This window comes from Panthera leo, chromosome A2 (genome assembly GCF_018350215.1).
Source record: "Panthera leo isolate Ple1 chromosome A2, P.leo_Ple1_pat1.1, whole genome shotgun sequence".
Classification (NCBI taxonomy): Eukaryota; Metazoa; Chordata; class Mammalia; order Carnivora; family Felidae; genus Panthera; species Panthera leo.
The window spans coordinates 90,019,094-90,041,928 of record NC_056680.1 but is presented as its reverse complement, the minus strand read 5'-3'; the positions used below and the strand labels follow the sequence as shown (position 1 = coordinate 90,041,928).

Here is a 22,835-nt window from a genome sequence, read left to right as displayed (position 1 = left end):
TCAAAGAAGAAGATGTGTATCTTAAGCTTTAGACAATACAAGCTTAAACTCTTAATTATTAGGTTGCTTGAAAAGACAGGGCCTTAGGGTTTTGAGAAGCTGTTAGGATTTTGTCTAAACTTTTGGTATTAACTAAAGCAGTAAAACCATTTTAAACTAAGAATTCAAAATTTGTTTAAAAACATACCATAATCATACACCTTACAATTATTAAGCCAAGACACATATTAGCCAATCATCCATTATAAAAATTACTGAAAAGCTCCTAATAAGTACATACAATATGATGCTTTGATAATTTTTGCAACTGGAAATGAAAAAATTAGTGAAACAAAAATATGCCATAAGATACCTTTAGATAGCGTTCAATATTGTTCATCAAAATATCAATTTCCTCCTTAGACCACATCCCCTGTTTCCATTTATGTCCTTTAAAGGAAAACAAATAATATTATAGAAAATGTTATCCTTCAAGATGGATAAAACACTAAAGATTTGCTTTGTGATTAAATAAATTATCTATGTGAATAAAATGTAGCTAATTTCTCCTTCATCTGAAATCTGAAAGATCTCCACGTAGTTGCTTTTGTAACCTCTGGTTTTTAAAAAAGAATACATTCAATCTTACTAAATAAAGACAGTAAGAAGTAAAAGACGAAAAAATTATTACTTTGTATCAGTTATATTTCTTATTCAATAATAAAAGCCTGCTAAAAAAAGGCATGAGAATTATAAAAGCCAAATCATGCTCCAAACTTTCTGAAAAATTTATCCAATGCAATAAATAAATTTTATGGGCAAAAGAATGTGCACAAAAGATTCTAGGACAAGGTAAACATAATCCAATGGATACCAAGTGAATAATACATTCTTAATGAGTATTTACTATACAGTGGTTGAAAACAATCAATTTACTTACTTTTGCTTCCTTTTCTCATTTCAGAGTGGCATATCCATGACCTGCACTTTGTTGTAGCAGTTCCCTAACAATCCTTATGAACTCTGCAGCACTATAAAACACTTACTTTAAGCCACTAAGCTGCCTATCAGACCAAAGTTAGATCTCTGAAAAGACTGGTCTTCCCACTCCCATGCAGTAACTATACTGTCTTTTAATGGACATCTGTTTATAATTTACTGCATGTCAGAGAAATGATCAAGTACTGAAAAACAAATGTTGGTTTCATGGTAAACTCAATTTCTGTAACTACTCAATCACAACTATGAAGCCCCAATCCAAAATCCTGATGACTACCAGATCTTTTTACCTCCATTTTTTTCCAGTGGACACTAAAATCCACAATATAGCTTACCTTTGTTAGTCAGAGAATCTTTATCTTCTTTAGTTGTAAACCACGCTTGGCTAACTGCTGAAACTTCCTCATTACCCAAGGGAGATATTTCATCTAGTTGCTCATTCTGTAGAATCTTGAAGATGTAAAAGTAGAAAAAAAAAAAAAAGTATATCTCGATTTAATACCCAATCTGATTCATCTTTGTGTGCAATAATAAACATTCTAAAACTCTACTAATACAGAATTCATTTGTTTCAGATATAGTAAAAATATATTCAATTTATAGAAAAACAAATTTTTTTTTGCTGTTCTCATGGCAGTATGAAAACGAAACTGCCTGCATTAATAAAATATGACCTTCATTTAAGCAAGTAACTCTGTACTAGTGGCTTAAATTTTATAGAATAATAGTTAAGATTCCATTATGTGACTGAATTAATATATCTGAAGCCATCTGTACATTCATATATGTAAAATGAGCTCATACATACAATAAAATGGAAATGTTACAGATGAGTGTCACGGTTGTTCATGTCCTTATAGGTTATTTGTTGTCTAAATATTTAGTCATCTGTAATGTACTCTCTTGCTAAATTTAAAGAATTAACAGGCTAAATCAAACGACATTGCAAAATCACAGTCTGCTTATAGTTCACTGACAACTTTGTTTTAGCCAATCTTGAGAGTTGGTTCCTAACCTCATTAATATACCTTCTTCTCAAAGAACTATATGGTATTATTTATTATTATTATGGTAAAAATAATCTTCACTGAATAACATGAAGTTAAAAACTAACAACTTTATTGAGACCTTTATAACTCCAATTTTTTAGTATATGTGCTGCTGAAGCAAGCATGAGATATAATTCACACACCATAAAATTCACCCTTTATAATATAAAATTCAGTTGCTTTCAGTGTATTTATCCAACTGTCACACCAGGTACATTTTCAACTACAGATATACCTAACCTAACAAATTCTGCAGGAACAAAGCTGCTTAAGAGAGTTGGTCTTGGGCTAAAGACAGCTATAGTGTGAGTCAGAAAGATCTGGAAACAGTGCTACCATTTCAGGCATGAGCCCACCTACCATAGGCAGATAAGAATAGGAGGAAAGTCACATGCCTAGTGACCACTCAATTCCATTTGGTCTCAGACTATATTAACTAAACTATGTCACTGGCTGGAGGTAAATCCTAAGAGATTGGACTATTTCTTGAATAGACAGAAATTGAATTTCTAAAATCAAGAGGAAGTGAAATCATCCTACTTGGAAAGAGAGAAGCTGTCAGTGAACAAACCAAGCACAATGAAGAGAAAAGCCATGTTTCTTTTGTCACCTACTTTATTTTTCTATTTGGGGGTAATGAATATATTGTATTTATTAAGGTGTTTTCTTAAATCCATGGGCAAAAAGCTAGAGTCACTGGAACAAGTATGAAAAGTTTTGTAACCCTGCATTTATGTGTCATACACTTTAGATTTTTTCTTTTAAAGATCAAGAGGCTACCTTTATAAAGCTGAGAATGGAGACAGACTAGACAGATAATGTCTCTTGTATTCTGAAGAACCCAATTATCTAAGATTTGACACAGAGGTTACTGTGATAGAGACTGCTGTGAAAAGACCTTGATACAAACAATATCTACTGTTAAGAAATGTAATGTAGAAAATATTCTTCTGAAATGATGTTCTCTTATATATTAATCAGTTGCTTAAAAGAATAAAATCCTCATTTCCCATTGTGAGTCTAAATACACAGGCCACTCTATGAACTTAGGAATACACTTGTCATGCTAATTAACCGCTCTCTTTGGACAAATACCTAATGCCTTTTGGCTTAAATTACCCTGATGAAGAATTACAATTATTACTTAAGTCATATAATGGTAAACATGTAAAAAGCCATCAAATGAAGCCAACAATTATTGTATTTTAGAACTAATAATCAACACTGTCCATAACAAATGAGTTAAATGAGGATAGTAGGAGACATAGTTACCTTAAATGTTATCTATCTACACGTAGTATGTAGATATTAAGTTTTACATTATTTTACCTCATTTTCACTACTTTATGTAGAAGCTTTTTTTTTTTTTTTTTTTCAACGTTTTTTATTTATTTTTGGGACAGAGAGAGACAGAGCATGAACGGGGGAGGGTCAGAGAGAGAGGGAGACACAGAATCGGAAACAGGCTCCAGGCTCCGAGCCATCGGCCCAGAGCCCGACGCGGGGCTCGAACTCACGGACCGCGAGATCGTGACCTGGCTGAAGTCGGATGCTTAACCGACTGCGCCACCCAGGCGCCCCTGTAGAAGCTTTTTAAATTACTCAGATATGTTTAGTATACTTTTTTTTTTAGAGACAGAGCTTGAGCAGGGGAGAAGGGCAGAGGGAGGGAGGGAGGGAGGGAGGGTGGATGAGGGAAAGGGGGAGGGAGGGAGGAAGAGAAAGAGGGAGGGAGACGGGGAGACAGGGAGAGGGGAAGAGGGGGAGAGGGGGAGAGGGGAAGAGGGGGAGAGGGGAGGGGGGGAGGGAGAGAGAGAGAGAGGGAGAAAGTGAGAGAGAGAGAGAGAGAGAGAGGGAGAAAGAGAGAGAGAGAGGGAGAAAGAGAGAGAGAGAGAGAGAGAGAGAGGGAGAAAGAGAGAGAGGGAGAAAGAGAGAGAGAGAGGGAGAAAGAGAGAGAGAGAGGGAGAAAGAGAGAGAGAGAGGGAGAAAGAGAGAGAGAGAGGGAGAAAGAGAGAGAGAGAGGGAGAAAGAGAGAGAGGGAGAAAGAGAGAGAGAGAGGGAGAAAGAGAGAGAGAGAGAAAGAGAGAGAGAGAGAATCATAAGCAGGCTCCATGCTCAGTGTAGAGCCCCACGGGACCCTGATCCCATGATCTTGAAATCATGACCTGAGCCGATATCAAGAGTCGGACACTAAACTAAACTGACTGAGCCACCCACTATAGTGGTTTTTTTTTGTTTGTTTGTTTTTGTTTTTTAAATGTAGCCTTTTTGACTTGGTTGTAGGGTTTCATGCCTATAACATACATTGACTTAGGAATGTAAATCTAAGCATTTGACCCACTAATGCCTCTTGCAACCACAAAACACTGTATATATTGGGAAATTTTTTAGTTTCTAATCATTTTTCAAGATAGTTCCATTGCTGAAATGGGACAGTATAGTAACTACCATAATATGTGAAATAGCTACACCTGCTTTGACACAGAGGACAGAGCAAAAAGCAGACTATTTCTGAAATTTTAACTATGCTTTCACTCACTACCTAACGGTATTCTTATGAAACAAATATTAGAAACTATTACAAGTTTTTCATTGACTAAAATGGTTAATAATAAACCAAGAGGCTAATATGAAATTATAACTCACTAACTCTTAAGAAATAACCCAAACACTGGCACAAAAACAGACACATAGACCAATGGAATAGAATAGAAACCCCAGAAATAGACCCACAAACGTATGGCCAACTCATCTTTGACAAAGCAGGAAAGAATATCCAATGGAAAAAAGACAGTCTCTTTAACAAATGGTGCTGGGAGAACTGGACAGCAACATGCAGAAGGTTGAAACTAGACCACTTTCTCACACCATTCACAAAAATAAACTCAAAATGGATAAAGGACCTGAATGTGAGACAGGAAACCATCAAAACCTTAGAGGAGAAAGCAGGAAAAGACCTCTCTGACCTCAGCCGTAGCAATCTCTTACTCGACACATCCCCAAAGGCAAGGGAATTAAAAGCAAAAATGAACTACTGGGACCTTATGAAGATAAAAAGCTTCTGCACAGCAAAGGAAACAACCAACAAAACTAAAAGGCAACCAACGGAATGGGAAAAGATATTTGCAAATGACATATCGGACAAAGGGCTAGTATCCAAAATCTATAAAGAGCTCACCAAACTCCACACCCGAGAAACAAATAACCCAGTGAAGAAATGGGCAGAAAACATGAATAGACACTTCTCTAAAGAAGACATCCAGATGGCCAACAGGCACATGAAAAGATGTTCAACGTCACTCCTTATCAGGGAAATACAAATCAAAACCACACTCAGATATCACCTCACGCCAGTCAGAGTGGCCAAAATGATCAAATCAGGAGACTATAGATGCTGGAGAGGATGTGGAGAAACGGGAGCCCTCTTGCACTGTTGGTGGGAATGCAAATTGGTGCAGCCGCTCTGGAAAGCAGTGTGGAGGTTCCTCAGAAAATTAAAAATAGACCTACCCTATGACCCAGCAATAGCACTGCTAGGAATTTATCCAAGGGATACAGGAGTACTGATGCATAGGGGCACTTGTAGCCCAATGTTTATAGCAGCACTCTCAACAATAGCCAAATTATGGAAAGAGCCTAAATGTCCATCAACTGATGAATGGATAAAGAAATTGTGGTTTATATACACAATGGAATACTACGTGGCAATGAGAAAAAATGAAATATGGCCTTTTGTAGCAACGTGGATGGAACTGGAGAGTGTGATGCTAAGTGAAATAAGCCATACAGAGAAAGATAGATACCATATGGTTTCACTCTTATGTGGATCCTGAGAAACGTAACAGAAACCCATGGGGGAGGGGAAGGAAAAAAAAAAAAAAAAAAGAGGTTAGAGTGGGAGAGAGCCAGAGCATAAGAGACTGTTAAAAACTGAGAACAAACTGAGGGTTGATGGGGGGTGGGAGGGAGGGGAGGGTGGGTGATGGGTATTGAGGAGGGCACCTTTTGGGATGAGCACTGGGTGTTGTATGGAAACCGATTTGACAATAAATTTCAAAAAAAAAAAAAAAAAGAAATAACCCAAACAAAACAACCCTATAATTTGTCTAACACTGCCACTGCTCAATCTTTTAACAACTAGGTTGTGAACCAAATCACCTATGAATACACACCTATTTGTATGGTGCTGAAAACGGAATCTAAGTGGGACTACATAGTCTTTGAATTGGAAATGAATTTGACAAGCCCCATTTTGAAGAACGTGCTCTATTGCTTCAGAGAGCATGGAAAAAATTCCTGTCTAAATCACCCACTGAAATATAAGAGCAGATTATGAGAATCTCTAGCTGGGCTCAAAGCTGTTTGAAGTACATGAAAGACTCACTCCTCTAGAAATTCAGTCATTCTGCAACCACTGTGAAGTTCCCTATTGAAAAAGGCTCATAGTGCACCCACTTGAGATATCCTTAGTCCTTGATGTTATATTATCAACTTATAATTCATAATGATGTAACGCCTCTACTGTCTGCTTTAAAAATATTTTATTAAAGAAATGAAACAAAAGGACAAGATACTAAAAAGAAAGGGCCAATCAGCCAGACATACAAACTTACAAGTAAAAGAGATTTAAGCTCCAGGCTATCTAAAAGAGCAAAGGATTCTATTACTTTTGGCAGAAATAACTCATATGAAACACAGAAGTTCACATAAAAAGAAAGCAGTAACCCCTGATTGTTATCCAACTTCTTAACTCAGGGTAAAATGTTATCTAGTCCTGCAAACACCAAAAGGTTCTACTTGAGCTACAACTGTCATAAATAAAATCCGTGTTAAATAACTAGCTTCCATTCATATTAGAACAGAGAACACATGTAGCCTTTCTAAATCAGTCACTAGAGAGAAGTGCTGGGTAACACTTAAAAAGCTTTATATCAATATCTTATATAACCGGTAAGATAAAATTTAAAGTTATTTAACAGCTCAAATGAGTTCATTCCATGTAGCTAAAGAATACACGTGCACCATCTGTTTCAACAGATGTGAACCACTATAGGGAATGAATTTTAAAATTCTATCTTTGCCTACTATTGTGAGATTCATACAAGTGGGGACTGGAAACCTGAATGAAATAATAAATCTTACCTCAATTCTGTCCTTTGTCAGACAAATTATGTTCTCATCATTTTATCACCTAAGGTATGTGTTAAGGATAATCCTCTTGCAGTCAGTAAAAAGACTCACTATACCTGGATCTGTGTCACAGTTCCCTCAGTAATCTCATCATCTGCCACCTCTGTGGTTGCAGTCATGGTCACCTCAAAGCTCTGATCATTTTCTGAAACTTCAAGAAGAAAGAACAATTCAATTCCAATATAATAGCAAGTTATAATTATTAAAAAAATAAAATCCATGGGAAAAAATACGTGACCATCTAATTTCCTAGCACATTCCTTGCCAATTAACTCTATGTCTATAAAGATACAGATATATATATATATATATGTTTAAGAGAAAGTCATTATGCACCTAATAAACACTAAGTAATGCTCTGGGTGGTGGGAAGACAGCAGTGAGCAAATAGAACTGTGCCTTCATGGTGCTTATATTCTAGTAAGGAAGACACGAAATTAACATATTATGTTGGGTGTTGATAAATGAGAAAAAAGTAAAGCAGGAAAGGGAATGCACTGGGGGGAGGAGATTGAAATTCTAGTTAACAGGAGAAGAGAAGTAACCCAGACTTGGAACAAAATGGGAAAGGGAGCTAGTCACACAGGTATCCTAAGAAAGAGCACTTCATGCAGAAGGAAAGCCATGGGCAGAGACTCTTAGATGGGGGCACATCTGGACTGTTCAAAGGGATGGCAAGTAGGATAGTGTAACCAGAGGACTGGTTCTGTGAGGACTTGTAGGCTAATGTAAAGACTTTGGCTTTAATTCTCAGATGGGAAACCACTGGAAGATACAGAGTGATATAATCTAATTTTTATTTTAACAGGATTACTTTGGCTACTAACAAGAAAACAGCCTGAAGGGTGGCAAGGGCACTGTGAAATCAGTTAAGAAGCTAACTCAATAATCCAGGTTAGAGAAGTCAGGGACTTGGCCCAGGGCCAAAGGCAAGTGAGGATGATGAGCAGTTCATACTGTGGATATATTTTGATATGAGAACCAACAGGATTTGTGGATAAACTAAATATGAAAGAAATTGACAACAAAAGGATGTTATTAAAGTTTTAAAAATCAGAGCTACTAGAAAAATGTACCTGCCATTAATGAAATGGGAAGATTTGTAGAAGCAGCAAATTTTAGAATTTAAGAAGTTTCATGGGTTGGTTTTAAACACACTACTTTGAGATACCTACTAAACATCTAGAGTTAAGATTAAGGTTGGACTGGAATAAATCTGAACATGATCACAAGAGACAGGATTTAAAACCACCAATTCTAGGGAATGAGAAAACAAAACAGAAGCAGCAGCCTAAGAATGGAGTCCTGGAGCACTCCAATTAGAGACTAGGGACATGTGGACAGGTCAGCCTAAGAGACTCAGAAGGCACAGACAGAAAGGTAGAAGAAAACTAGAAGAATGGTTCCCTGAAAGCCAAAAGACATTATTTCAGAGAAGACTGATAAATATTCTCAGAGTAATAAATACTGTCAAAAACTGTGGATAGATCAAGTGAAGACAAAGACTAAAACAAAAAATTCATCACTGGACTTAGCAACAAGATAGTCTCTGGAGACCCGGGAAGAACAATTTTGGTGAAGTGACAGAGATGAAGGCCAGACTGGAGTGGGTTTAAGGAAGAATGGGAGAAGAAATGGAGGGAAGTATATGGATTCTTTCAAAGTATTCTGCTCTAAAGGAAAGAGGAGAAGTTGGAGGGGAGCCCAAAGTGGGCTAACAGGACTTCTTATTTTAAAGAAGAAATTATAGTAGGTTTCTAACACTGATGGGAACGATCCAGTAGAGAATGAAAAGCTAATGATTCACGTGAGAAAGGAAGAAATCCTCCAACAATGTCCTTGAGTAGGTAGAAGGGATGGGATCTAGTAAAGTGAAGGGCTGGCCTTAGTGAGAAGAAAAGATGGGAACATACGGACACAGATTCATATGGACAGATTCATTTGTAGTGGTGGAAACTGGCAGAAATTATCTTCTGACTACTTCAATTTTCTCAGTAGGGTAGAAGCAAGGCTATCAGTTGAGAGTAACAAAGGTAGAGAAAATACTGGAGGTTTCAGGAATGTATGAAAGTCATCTCTGAGTGGGAGAAAAAACCATTCATTTGTTAAGTGTGGTGTGACTGGCAGGCAACAGTATGAGCCCACCTCAAGTTAATGATCATGAATTTAAAATAAGATCATTCAGCTTGCTTGTGCTGTTTTTCAATTAGCTGTGCCAGTATAGACATGAATAGCCAGGCATATTTAACCAGGATTGTGGTTTCACTAAAAACAATGAAGTGAGAGAAGGAAAAAAAGGATTTGAGGGTAAATGCAACAGTGATTATAATGATTAATTATGAGCCAAACCTGGTAGGGAGGAAATAAAAGATGGAAGTGGAAAAGGAACAATGAAAAAGTGGTTAAGATCAGTGGGTCCCTGAGGGGCAAAGGATTCCAAGTGTTAGAGAGGATTAGACAAAGTAACCTGGAAAGAAAGGAAGTATTGGTACAAAAACAAAGTCTGAAGTAGATCACAAATGGACTCCACTTAACAGGTAATACCAAAGGAGGTAATGGGACTAATTAATGAAGTAGTCTGGAGAACAAAAGGCAGAAGAGGATAAAGTATTGGAACAATCATCTAAATGAATAACCACCAAGAGTTGTAAATATGAGTAGGGAATGGAGAAAATGTGGTGGCAGACAGTAGCAATAAGAAGTTGTAAGTGATTTAGAATGATTAACATGAGAGTTAAGATTTTTTTAAGGAACAAATTTTTTTTATCAGCTTTATAAAGCATGTAAAGAAAACGTGAACATTAAAATGAAATTTGAAGTTAAATCTTTAAAAACTAGTATTTACCTCCATCAAGTCCAGCAAACAACGACTTGCCCATTCAGTCAGTCCCAGATGATGGTGATGATACAGGACTTCATTTTTTTACGTGACTTTTTAATGGAGAAGTTTTCCTACGTTGATTTTATCAACATGCTTTTTACAAATCTAGGGAACAATACTTCAAGCCCACTTTTCACAAATTTAGTACTACTGTAAATATTAGGCTCTAGAACATTCTCCATATGTGATGATGCTCTGACCCCACAGCAAGTAGCTCAGGTCAGTACGTCCATATTATCATACCCAGTTAAGTGAAAGAGGGTGTGAAGGGTTCAGTGTGACACCGTACATAGAATATAATAGCAAATGGACTTTGAACCTACAGTCATGATCAAGGTACTCAACTTTACCCAAATGAATTAACCAGTCTTAATTTATGTCAAAATAATCCCTCAAAAATTCTGGCTTAATAAAAAATTTTCATCTTATTTTATGTCTTGGGGACATAATGTACAGCATGGGGACTATAGTTAATAACACTCTATGGTATTCTTGGAAAATGTTAAGAGAACTTATCTTGAAACTTTTCATCACAAGGAAAAAAGTGTTAACTATGTGTGGTGGCAGATGTTAACCAGACTTATTACGTTCATTCCACAACATATACAGATACCAAATTATCATGTTGTGCACCTGAGACTAATATGTTACATGTTAATTATATCTGAATTCAAAAAATTCTAGCTTGGAAAATGTCCATATAGGATTGTATCTGTATAGACATGCCAATCATGGCTGAATCACAACCTAATGATTGTCAAATTAGAGGAGTTTTAAAAAAATCGTATGAATCATCACTAGGAGTAAAGATCATTTAATTGGAAATACATATGTCTGTCTACGTCACTGGAAGCAATATTAGCAATATTAACATTAATACTGTCTTTCCATAAAGTCTCACAGTAAACTGAAAATGGTTTCTGTTCAACTGGATAAACAATAAACTCTAAATAAAGAGTACACATCTACGTGTGAAGACAAAGTCTGCCATGATGACAACCTAATCTTAGTTTTTTCCAAATGGATGAAGATGTGATTGCGCTTGATGCTGAGTGCAAAATCAAAGTTCTCAAAGACCAGAATGCTTGGGTATGACTTTAGGCAAGTTATTGTATCTCTCCGTGCCTTAGTTTTCCTAAAAAATTTATGAAACAGGGATCATAATACCTACTCTACAGCATGCTTTCTCAATGAGGGCAAAATATGCTTGCATCTAGGAGGGGTGTGTGTGGAAAAAAAGTATCCTCTTTGTTATTAAAATGCTATATACATACAGTACATTAAAACACACACACACACACACACACACACCAGTGTATCTGTGGTATTACAATTTCACTGGGGAGAGCATGATCAGGAGAAAATGTCTAAAAAAAGCTTGGGGTGGGGAGGGTGATAATTGTCAATGAAAAAGGCTGAAAAAATTCAAATAGGCAACATATGCAAAAGCATTTAGAGCCATGCCCACTCATTAAGTATTAGTAAAAAGAGGTTTTTTTTGACTAAATGAAGAGAAAAATAATGGGTCTAAGTCTACCTTGAAATGCCAACTTGATCTCGCACAAGCTAAAATCAGATTTCAAAAGGGAACTGCGTTCTTCGTACATGGTGACTTACGTGGAAGTGCAACAACTGATATGCAAGGAGTAGAATCATCAATACTCTGATCATCCTCAGAAGACAGACAAAGCCTTTTATGTGGAGGTTCAGTACTATCTTCTGAGTCTATTTCATCAGCTTCTAATGAAACAAAATAAAACAAAAATCTCAAAAATCTTCAAACCAATGAAGAAAAACCCACATCTTCAACAAGTGTGAAACAATCTTATCTATTTGCTCAGTTAACCCAGTTGTGCAAGTAGGACCCCCAACGACACTGCCGTCTCTATCCACAGTGCAGGGCCTCAGCTCCTATTTTTATGACAAGAACTATGAAGAGAGGTACTACTTTTTAAACATCACACTTTTGTACTACCAACTATCTGTCTTTCCAAATATTTCACATGCAAAGACAGGGCTGGTTATTCAATTCACTCAGTTATTTACTGAATGCCTACTATGTGCTAAGTGCTGCGAACAGAACAATGACAGATACCCTTGACTGTCAAGGCACTCACAGGGTAATAGAGGAGATGACTAAACCGACAATTTCAAAATTGTGTTCTAAGAGCTATGCGAGGGGAACGAAGAAGCTGTTTCATGGGCAGAGGGGAGAGGCACTTAATTTAGACTACAGGTGAAGGTTTCCCAGAGGAAGTGTGTTGAACCGGAAAGAACTTGAATGAACAGAAACCAGGGGAAAATGATTATTACTGGCACTAGGAATAATTATTTGTGGTGACAGTATAGTATGAAAAGCTTAAGGTGTGTTAGGAAAATGAAGACAGCTATGAATTACTAGGACATAGGTATATGAAATGTGGCAGGAAGGGAGGCTAGCAGAAAAGCTGACATGGTAGGAGGCCATCACTGTGTTCTAAAAACCATGTGAAACTTAAAAAAAAAAAAACAACAACCTTCCTCCACTACTGAGCATCATGACCAAGGTCAATGGCAGTATGACAGATGAATTAGCAGGGAGACTTGTTAAAAGGCTACTGGGGCCTCCCAGGTGAGAAATGAGACTCTAAACTAAGAGAGGGGAACTTGAGACCAAGGAAGCAATGGACTCAAGAAACAAAATACTATCAACAAGTCTTCATGATAGAATGAATGTAGGAGATGAAAGAAGGGTTTATTCCTACCACATTTATGATCTGGGATACTAAGTAATGAAATTGAGAAAGAGAGAACCAGGTCTCGGAATTTTGTGAAAGATTTCAGTTTGGAACATGTGATATTTAAGGTGTCTATGAGAAACACAAAGAATTCAGAATAAAGACAGAAATTTGAATCATTTTAATAGGTAGGTGGTACTTAAAATCACAAGTTTGAATAAAATTACCAGAAATTAAGTATTGAATGAGAAGAGAAGATAAAACCTAGGTTGAACAAAGATAAACTTAAAGCAAAATGAATATAAATACGGAATAGGTAGAGAAGTGACAACAAAATCACAAGCCTCAGCCTCTTGAATCTTAACTGATTACAGATAATGATATTAAATCTTATTCAAATAGTCATGTAAAATCCTCTTCTACAGATTCCAGAAAAAATTGACAGGATTGCTTTTACATTTTTTAACGTGCTATATACATTGCCGGCACCAAATGATATCAAAGAGAAAGTGTTAATTACAGTTAATCCATCATCTTTGGAGGCCCAATTCATTCTACTTATTTATAAAGTAGCTACGAAAGTCAAAAAAGTTAAAATTTATGGCAAATTAAAAAAATATAAAGGTATATTTTAAAAACATAAAAATATAAATTAAGATTAATTCATAAGCCAAAAAGAGAACTCCCATTTCTATTATCCTAGCCCAAACTCTCAATCAGGGTAATAACGATCAAAGGGAATGTGAAATCCAGAAATCCAGAAAGATCCATAATTACATGTCAGCAAGTTTTCCTACCATTCTGAGGGCAATGAAGAATGAGGTTCCCGTCTGTGTCCTGAGTCAAAGTCACAGAGTTCACAGTTTCTACTGTTACTGTGTCAGAATCCTCTTCAACTGTGCTCATACTCAAATCTACATAATAGATTTCAGATTTAAAAAATTACTCCCAAATATGAACATAAAGTAGCCCCCAACTTCCCCCACCTCCCCATAAAAAAACCCTCACAATTTATACGTGCTATACAGTGCTCTTTATGTGAAATTCCAATGGCAGTACAGACTTGAAATTTTTCAAAAGGTTATATCCATGATTCAGAATAAAATGTAATAGTCTGCAAGAATCTGCTTCTCTAATTAACAACCTACAGCATTTTTTTAATGTTTATTTATTTTGAGGTGGGGGGAAGATAGAGAATCCCAAGCAGGCTCCAGGCTGTCAGCGCAGAGCCCCACGTGGGGCTGGCTCTCACAAACTGTGAGATCATGACCTGAGCCAAAATCAAGAGTCAGACACTTAACTGACTGAGCCCCCATAGCATTTAGTTTTTAAAAAGACTTGTTTTTACCACATCCAATGAAAAAGACTCTGTTCCAAATTGTTTCATCAATAAAATATGAGGTCTTATCAGTAAAACTCTCACCACTTTTTATTTACTGGCAACTTTGATACATTCAAATAGGTGTTTAACTTCTGATTCTTTCAGAAGATGGATTAAACCTTTTATCTTAGAAAGCATCGATAAATCTAAGAATTACTTCTCCAAAACACTTTTTACAAGTATGTAAGCTCTATTATTAGCTGAAACTAAGAACACTAAAAAATCATTCTCATCATTTTCCCCCCCTCATAATATTAAACAAGTACGTACATTCATCATTGACCAAATTGCTTTTTATTTTTTTTTTTTTTTAATTTTTTTTTTTTTCAACCTTTTTAATTTATTTTTGGGACAGAGAGAGACAGAGCATGAACGGGGGAAGGGGCAGAGAGAGAGGGAGGCACAGAATCAGAAACAGGCTCCAGGCTCTGAGCCATCAGCCCAGAGCCTGACGCGGGGCTCGAACTCACGGACCGCAAGATCGTGACCTGGCTGAAGTCGGACGCTTAACTGACTGCGCCACCCAGGCGCCCCTGACCAAATTGCTTTTTAAATGGATATAGTGCAAGGCCTTCTTTTGAAATAGAGAACTGATTTTGTTTAGAGGGCCTTCACCTGCTATTTTACACATATATCATTTTCCTCTTGTTCAGACAGACTGAATGATCAGAGTCTCACAGTATAATACCTCATGGCTAACGGAAGGAAATGTATTGAATTAAAATCAAGGGCCTGGCTGAAGTATTCCAGTTAACCTTATAATGTTCAATGAAGTTTTTCCCTTAATACTCAATTTTGTTCTTGTCCACATACTTTTTACCAACTAAACAAGAGGCCATAAGGCTTAATGTGTACTACTCACTCAGTATTTATTTGGTTCCTATACACAACATATTAGTCTGCTCATATATTTACCATTTATTTAAGTACATTTTCGCTTGCCAGAAAAACTTAAGATCTATTGATATTTACAGGGTGAAGACCCAGTGATTCGTTCAGGTTTTACTATACAAATCACTGCCTTAAAAGGACATAATTTTGCAATAATAAAAGACGACAGGTCCCAAATTCAAGATAAATAGAAATCACAATCTAGTTATAACCAAAATTTGCAAAACACAAGGTGACATCCTTGGAATAAAGGCAGGCTTACCTAGAAAATAGATGGATCAGGTATAGCCCTTCCCACAGAATCAAGTCGCCTTCCCTTAGACACCAGCATCACTTTCATGTTATCCAGATTGCTTCTTGCCCATATTCCTACCTCTGCAACACTCTGAAAAAGTAACAGCATTACACAATAAGGCTTAATAAGAACAAACAACTGTGTGCTAGCCGTATGCCCAGGACACTCTAGCCTCAATCCTCTGTGATGTCTTAACTAGAAAAAGAATGACAAAAACCAGAATTCTTTTCTAAACAGACCTTTTAGAACTCAGCCTCTAAAAGTATTCCCCAGTGAAAGGCAGAAATGATGAGATCTGTACCTATTAAGTTCATTTAGAGGCAGTTTCTCAACCTCAACAGGCAAACAGTCTCAGAAAAAATAGGTTAAACTATGCTACTAGTTCAATGAACTGTAGACCAAAGTATGTGCAACATGACCCAAGATGTAGAGTGCCACAAATGTTACTAGTAACTGTATTTTTTCTTTGTAACAATTTACTAACACCTCTTTATACATAATACCGTATTTCATCCTAAAGCATTACAAACTGTATCCTATCTGTGATCAAACCTGCCTACAGATCTGTGGAAAAAAGAAACCCTCAACAGTTGAGCCAGAAAGGTAAATTACAAGCAAGCTCTTGAATGCAATGTGAAACTTACAAAATCTGAAATGATTTTTAAAGGTTTGTTTCAATAAACTCCTCATTATCATCCCAAACCTTCAACCAAAGAATCAAAAAGTACAGCAGGATTCGAGATTCAAGGGAATGATTCAGCAAAAATTAATGATTAACATTTCATTTTAGCAATGTTCTAATTAGAACTCATCTCCAAGATGGTTATATTTGGAGAATTGCTACTCATAAATAAGTCTGCAGTGAAAAGGTAGAGATCCTACTAGGGTCAACTCCAGTCAACTATTAAATTTCATGTTTTTCTTATTTCTGAATCCATTAAATTTTCTTTAAAAGGTGGTAATACTGAAGATAGAGAAATTCAATTCTAAAAAAAAATCCATAAACTTACCAAAAGCAGAGTTCACTCTCTTTGTGTATGTTTGTAAACGTGTATACACTACAGTGTACAAGCAACTTATATTTTGCTTTTTAAGAATTAATTCACATTAAACAGTATGATGAAACCTAACTGAAGCTAGGTACCTAACTGAAGTTTTCTGTATCACTTAGAATTTACACCATATTAAAAAAATGACATTATTTAACAATGACCCTATCGATGGACATTTATGTTTTTCCTAATTTTTCATTTCCTTAAAACATACTGGAACATTTATATACTCTATTTCCTTGAACATTAATGGAAATTATTACATGAAAGAAAATGACAAAATTTAGAACTTTTTAAATTTTTTAAATTTTACTTATGTATTTTGGGAGAGAGACAGAGCATGAGCAAGGGGAGGGGCAGACAGAGGGAGGGAGAATCTGTACTGACAGAGTGGAGCCCAATGTGGGGCTTGAACTGTGAGTTCACGACCTAAGCCAAAATCAAGTCGGATGCTTAACTGAGTGAACCATGCAGGTGCCCCAAAATTTAGAACTCTTAAGTCACACTGAGACAGGGAAACTGTAAAGGACCTATGAAAAAGAGCTGGTTTCTATTCGTTTTCCTGCTTCTATTTTTGCCAATACCTGCACTCCCACCTTACACATGCCTTAATATATGTCCCCCTTGTAAGGGTCAAGGAGTTAATTATTTCTTTGACGTCTTCCACTACAACTGATAACAACTTTGAAGTGGCCAGGTGAGGTCCTCATGAAAGTTCTCCAAGACCACTGACTCCAAACACCTTGACAAAAGACCCTGGCTCCAGAGCATAAGTGACTTATGGAGGACACCTGAGCACTCGTCCTTGTTTGATCAGTTACTGGAAGCCTGAGAGGACATGTACACCAGGCCACTATCCTTAATAAAAACTCCAGACCCCCCCAAGCAAAGATGAGACTCATGCTCCTTTTCCTTTCTGAGTCTCCCAGATGCTCTGTATCTGCTGTCTCCAATATCTTCATTAAACTCTGTCCTCCCTTCTTGCTGGCTTGAGCCTGATCTCCATCCTGCGTGAAGCTTACAACCCTTTTGGCTGGTCCTGTGGGACCCCTTCTGAGTCCTCTGACCTGGCCTGCCTGCATCAGTTTTCCAGAAATGTTGTTCAAATTTATATCCAAACCAAGGAAGTATAATCTCTATTCCTGGCAACCGTTCTTTTGTTAAAAAGAAAGCACAAAGCAAGAAACAGCACAAGACTTCATTTGATAGGTGCAAAACAGTCACAGGTTTAGCATTTTAATCAATGTCATCTCAGGACCCAAATTAATCCAAAACTCTAAGAAAAAATAAAGGCAGATTTGAGGCAATATGGAGATAAAGTGAGATAACAGTGTAAGAAAAAAGGGAGTCTGAAACAGCTAGCTAGATGCAATCAGTATTTCATTCTTGACAAGCTGTATTGATTACAGGTGATTCCATGCAGTGTGCGGTGTACCAGCTTTAAATAAGAAATCTGGGTTCGGTTTTTAAAGTTCAGCAACTCATGTTTGAGACTAGTAAATGGTTCTAAGGTGCTGTGCAAATTAACAAGCATATGTGGTCAATCAACAAATATTTATCACATGTCTACTATCTACATGTTAGGCGCTCTCTAGGCATTGGGGATATGGTAGTCACTTTTATTTTTTTACCATCTTGCTCTCGACTCATTTTCCAGGGGTCTCTCCCATTTCCCACCATAGTTAGAGCTACAAGGTCTAACTTAAATATCTTAAATATTACTAATATTTAAGAAACTGACCTGGTTTTACCTTCAATTATTTTTATTAGGTAACACATTTACATGGTTCAAAATTCAAAATATAAAGAGGGTTATACAGTTTAGTCTACTTCCCGTTCCAGTTCCCCAGTCATCCAGCCCCCCTCCCTGTATAGGTGAACTCATCAATTTCTCAGGCTTCCTTACACTTATCTTATGCATTGAGAAGTCAATACAGCCCTTCCTACTCTTCCTACACATACTCTTTTTACAGAAATAGTATCATACTACCAACACTGAACAGTACCTTAAAGGCTACTTTCCACTGCCTCAGCAGCAAGATGAGGAGACATCACTACAGCACGCAACTGCAAGGTAGCCAACGGATTAGCAATGGCAAAGTCCCTAAAGTGGGACCACTTTGGCCTGTTGCAGGAAAAAAAAAAAAAAAACCCCACAGCTGGTATCGCAGAGGCTTTCCATAAAGAGGGAGAGCAGCTGAACTGAAGATTGGAGATAAAGACTGGGGCAGATCTCACAAGGCTGTACAAATCCTTGGACGATTTTCAGTTGAGGAATATAATTTACATTTTTAAAAGATCACTTAGACTGCAGTATGGAGAATGGATAGGTAAGTCAGAAGAGATGAAAGCAAAGGAAGGAGGCTGGAAAAAGGATATATTTTGGAGGTAGTGTTGACAGGATCTGCTGAATGAAGAGATGATGGAGATTAAGAGACAGTGAACTATCTCAAGCTGTTTCCTAGGCTTCTGGCTTTAACAGCTGAGTTTGGGGGCACTTAGATATATTTCATTACGTATTTGCATTACTATTTGTATGAATAATTAAAGTTGTAAGACATTCAAATGAAGATATTAAGTTGACAGGTGGAAGCTGGAATTCAACAAACAGGATTAGACCTATGAAGACAAGCTTAAGTTGGTGGCATGCAAGTACTTTTTAAAAAGATCACCCAGAGAGATCGTGGTACAAAACGTTTATAAGGGAACATTTATATTCGCATTTAAATAAATATATTTCTTTTCATCTAAAGCTCCCAATGAGTGAGAACCCTATTTAACGTAGAACAAAAGAACAACTCTGGATCTAGTGTTTAATACAGAATTCAAAGAAATGAATCCTTCACACTACTTCATTCTGGTATTGATGGAAAGTTCTTATTCAATGGATTATCTTAGACTGGTGTTTTCATCAACTGAATCTACATACAGGTATAACTCATTTTATCACGCTTCACAGAAAGGGAGTTATTTTGTAAACTGAAGGTTTATAGCAATCTTGCATTAAGCAAGCCTACCCACACTATACTTCCAACAGGTCACTCAGGTCTGTGTCACATTTTGGTAATTCTCAAACTATTTCCAACTTTTTCATTATTACAGTTGACCTTTGAACAATACATATTTGAACTGAATGTGTCCACTTATATGTGGATTTTTTTACAATACAGTACTGTAAATGTATTTTCTTAGCCATGTTTTTCCTCTACCGTAAGAATACAATATATGATACATTTAACATACAAAATGTGTTAATTGACTGTTATTATTAAGTCTTCTCAGCAAGAGTAGGTTATTAGTAGTTTTGGGGGAGTCAAAAGTTATACATGGATTTCTGACTGCCCAGAGGGGCATCACCCCTAAGCTCCCATTATAAGCTCCCAAGAACTGTATACTGGCTGTGGCCATCTGTGATCAGTGATTAAGACTAGCTGAAAGCTCAGGTGATATTTTTTAATATAGGCACATTGAATATACATACAATGCATGTGTATACACATTGAGTTTTTTGACATGCTATTCACGTTTTTAAATGAACTACCGTAAAGTATAAACAGAACTTTTACATGCACTGGGAAACCAAAACTCATTTGACTTGTTTTATTGCAACCTTTACTGCAGCAGTATGGGATTGAGCCTGCAGTTATTTCTTTTTTAAATATATATATTTTTAAGTTTATTTTGAGAGACAAAGGGGCAGGGGGTGGCAGCAGAGAGGGAGGGAATCCCAACCTGCACTGATAGTGCTGAACTTGATGCAGGGCTTGAGCCCACGAACTGCAACATCATGACCTGAGCCAAGATCAAGCAAGAGTCGACGCTTAACTGAATGAGCCACCCAGGAACCCCTCCTCTGTAACGTTTTTGTGATGTTCTTCCAAACATACTGTCACATCTTTTAGAACTTTTTTTGCATTTATTTTTTTTGTAGTATTTTTCACTATGTCTACTTACTCTTCCACAGCATTTTTAATGGGTACTTAGTATCTAAGTTTATCTAACCATGATCCTATAAATGAACATTTTTCTTTGAGGTCATACTATTATAAAGACCTCATACTGACCACCAACATACCGATCATTGCATATAACTAATGCCTTAGGACACGCTTATAAGTGGATTTGCTTAGTAATATTTAATAAAGATGTGTTTGAAAATAATCTGAAAGAATAAACCTCTTTGCTAATTAGAAAGTCTTAGTGGAAGAGAATAATTAACAAATGCTTGTATCCTCAACATGTGTACACAGCGGGCTGGCAGAATAGAAAGCTGCAGAATATTGATTTTATTCAAGATAGGAATAGGGACTTGAGGTTGAATGCTTCGGATTGTTGTTCCAGGCCCATGGGGATTTGCTTTTCTGTACACTTTGTGGAAAAGTCTGAGAAGCAAAGCTACAAATGAACATAAAGCATACTAGACTAAGGTAACAAATGATCACTAATAGCTGAGTTTTAGTGGCAAAATATAGCTGTATGCCATATCAATAGTTGTTTATAGAGTTTATTTTAACAGGCTTTAGTCACTTACGCTTTGATTTTAACTATGGACAATTGAAAACAATGTCTAAGAGATTTCTTGGCAACATGGTTCATTTCAAGGTGTAGCATTTCATACCTGGTCTGGCAACAATGTTGCTTATTAAAAACAAAGAATATTTTTTACCCAGTGCATGATTTAAGAGCTTATAATATGTATTTGGCTACATTTAAAAATTTTATTCATTCAAAACTGAGCACTTCATGCAAGGTACCATTAGAAGCTCTTTAAATGATGGTAAATAAAGATCAGTGTTCACAACCCACTGCTGGAAGAATGGCCTGACAACAGTGTACATAGCCAAAATGACAGCTAAGAAAAAGGGATCGTGTAAATAAATAAAATTAAAAACTGTTCATAAAGGGCTCTCCAGTGTGCCTTTTCCTGACAGCTTCTGGGATTCAGTCATGGAATGGAGTATCTTCCCACAAACTTGAAGCAGCAGACATGTTAAACAGGTTCCTTCTTTTATTTATCATTTATCTTTATGGAATCAAAACAAAACCAAAACCTATTTGTGATTTCTATTACAAGGATTTTCTTCACAAAATGAAAAAAAAGAGGGGGCGATGATACGAAAGCACACACATTTAATATATCTGTACATTTAGCATACTTGGCACAGTTTATCATTTTCTCAGGTCACTTCATATCCTTTGAGGACAGAAAAAGCTTTGGAACTGAAATTACAAAGCATTTAAAGGTACAGCAATTCAAAAACAATTCTTTTATATGGGGGAAAAAAGTGCTGACGATTAGGGCAGTAAGAGAAAATTGACTATTAAAAAGAAAACTCCATTCCAAGAAGACAGATTACCATCTCCTGTTAAATAAGCAGCCTCTAAGACATTAGAACTCTTCCTAAACTTCATTGCTACTCGAAACTTTTGACGTCCCCGCAACAAATGAAAGTGTGTGTTCAGTATGATCTAGGACCTCAATACTTTAAACAACTTCCCTGCCCCACTAAATTTTTAACATCTATGTGCCAGGTTGTAAATCCCTAGGGATGCTCGTGTTTCACATTAGTGCATTCATCTTCACAGGTGTTAACTTAAGCCAATGTACTTAATGGAGCATGACAAAAGCAACTGCTTATAATAATGAGAGGTTACTGTCAGGACATACAAATTTATTACAACGTTAATAAAAACTATAGGGTCTGTAGATGTTGGAGAGATAAGTGAGGTGAATAAAAAGAAAGGCATTATGTGGGGGAAGGGAAGGACTAGTTTTGTTGTTTTTATTTCAACAGTAACTAGCCATTTCTAACCTTACAAATAGGCTTCTCTCTCTCACTGCCTCAGGGTGAAAGGAGATAAACTTGCCCCATCTTTAAAGAAAAAGAAAAAGCCAGTAAAGAGAAGTGAACTTAAAAAAGACTCAAGAGGATAGGTCTTCTTTTGATATAATTCTATCAGTAATCCTTTTCCAGCCACACTCTGCTTCCAAAGATCGAATCCTAATTCCAAAATGTTCTTGTGATTGCTTCCTCTCAAAATACTTTTAAAATCTCAACATTCTGAAATACAGAGTATATATTTATTCATCTAACTGCTCAAAGTATGAACTTAAAGTTCTAAGCAAGAATGCAATGCCCAGTACTTACTGATTAACTGTAGATGAAGACAGGGCAATAGCATTTTGGCTCCACCATCTAGCTCAACTGCAATCAATTAAAGAGATTCACGCAGAAAATGCAGATTCTAGATCAGTCCCAAAAAGCATATTTTGGTGTGAGCCTATCAACTAAAGTAGTAAAAAAAAAAAAAATTAGCTTTTTGGTGGCACATAAGTATATGGAAGTAAAAATAATGAGATAAAATTATCACAAAACATGAAATGTATTTTTCTTCATAAC

General features: G+C 36.6%; 1 protein-coding gene across 9 annotated transcripts in view; it reads right to left on the bottom strand.

Annotated features, from left to right (window-relative positions):
- DMTF1 (cyclin D binding myb like transcription factor 1) overlaps positions 1 to 22,835 on the bottom strand; it is a 47,876-nt gene that overhangs the window by 22,848 nt on the left and 2,193 nt on the right. For 4 of the 9 annotated variants that reach the window (XM_042916770.1, XM_042916796.1, XM_042916789.1 and 1 more), the window contains exons 2-7: positions 15,350 to 15,472; positions 13,613 to 13,729; positions 11,716 to 11,838; positions 7,274 to 7,368; positions 1,314 to 1,428; positions 353 to 429 (exon numbers count right to left, since the gene is read on the bottom strand). In XM_042916770.1, the coding sequence (XP_042772704.1) occupies positions 353 to 429; positions 1,314 to 1,428; positions 7,274 to 7,368; positions 11,716 to 11,838; positions 13,613 to 13,721 (519 nt within the window). In that variant the 5' untranslated portion in view covers positions 13,722 to 13,729; positions 15,350 to 15,472. Of the gene's footprint in view, positions 1 to 352; positions 430 to 1,313; positions 1,429 to 7,273; positions 7,369 to 10,062; positions 10,170 to 11,715; positions 11,839 to 13,612; positions 13,730 to 15,349; positions 15,473 to 18,440; positions 20,053 to 22,583; positions 22,724 to 22,835 lie in introns of those variants that run through there. The other 5 variants (XM_042916752.1, XM_042916743.1, XM_042916760.1 and 2 more) reach the window with 4 other exon arrangements.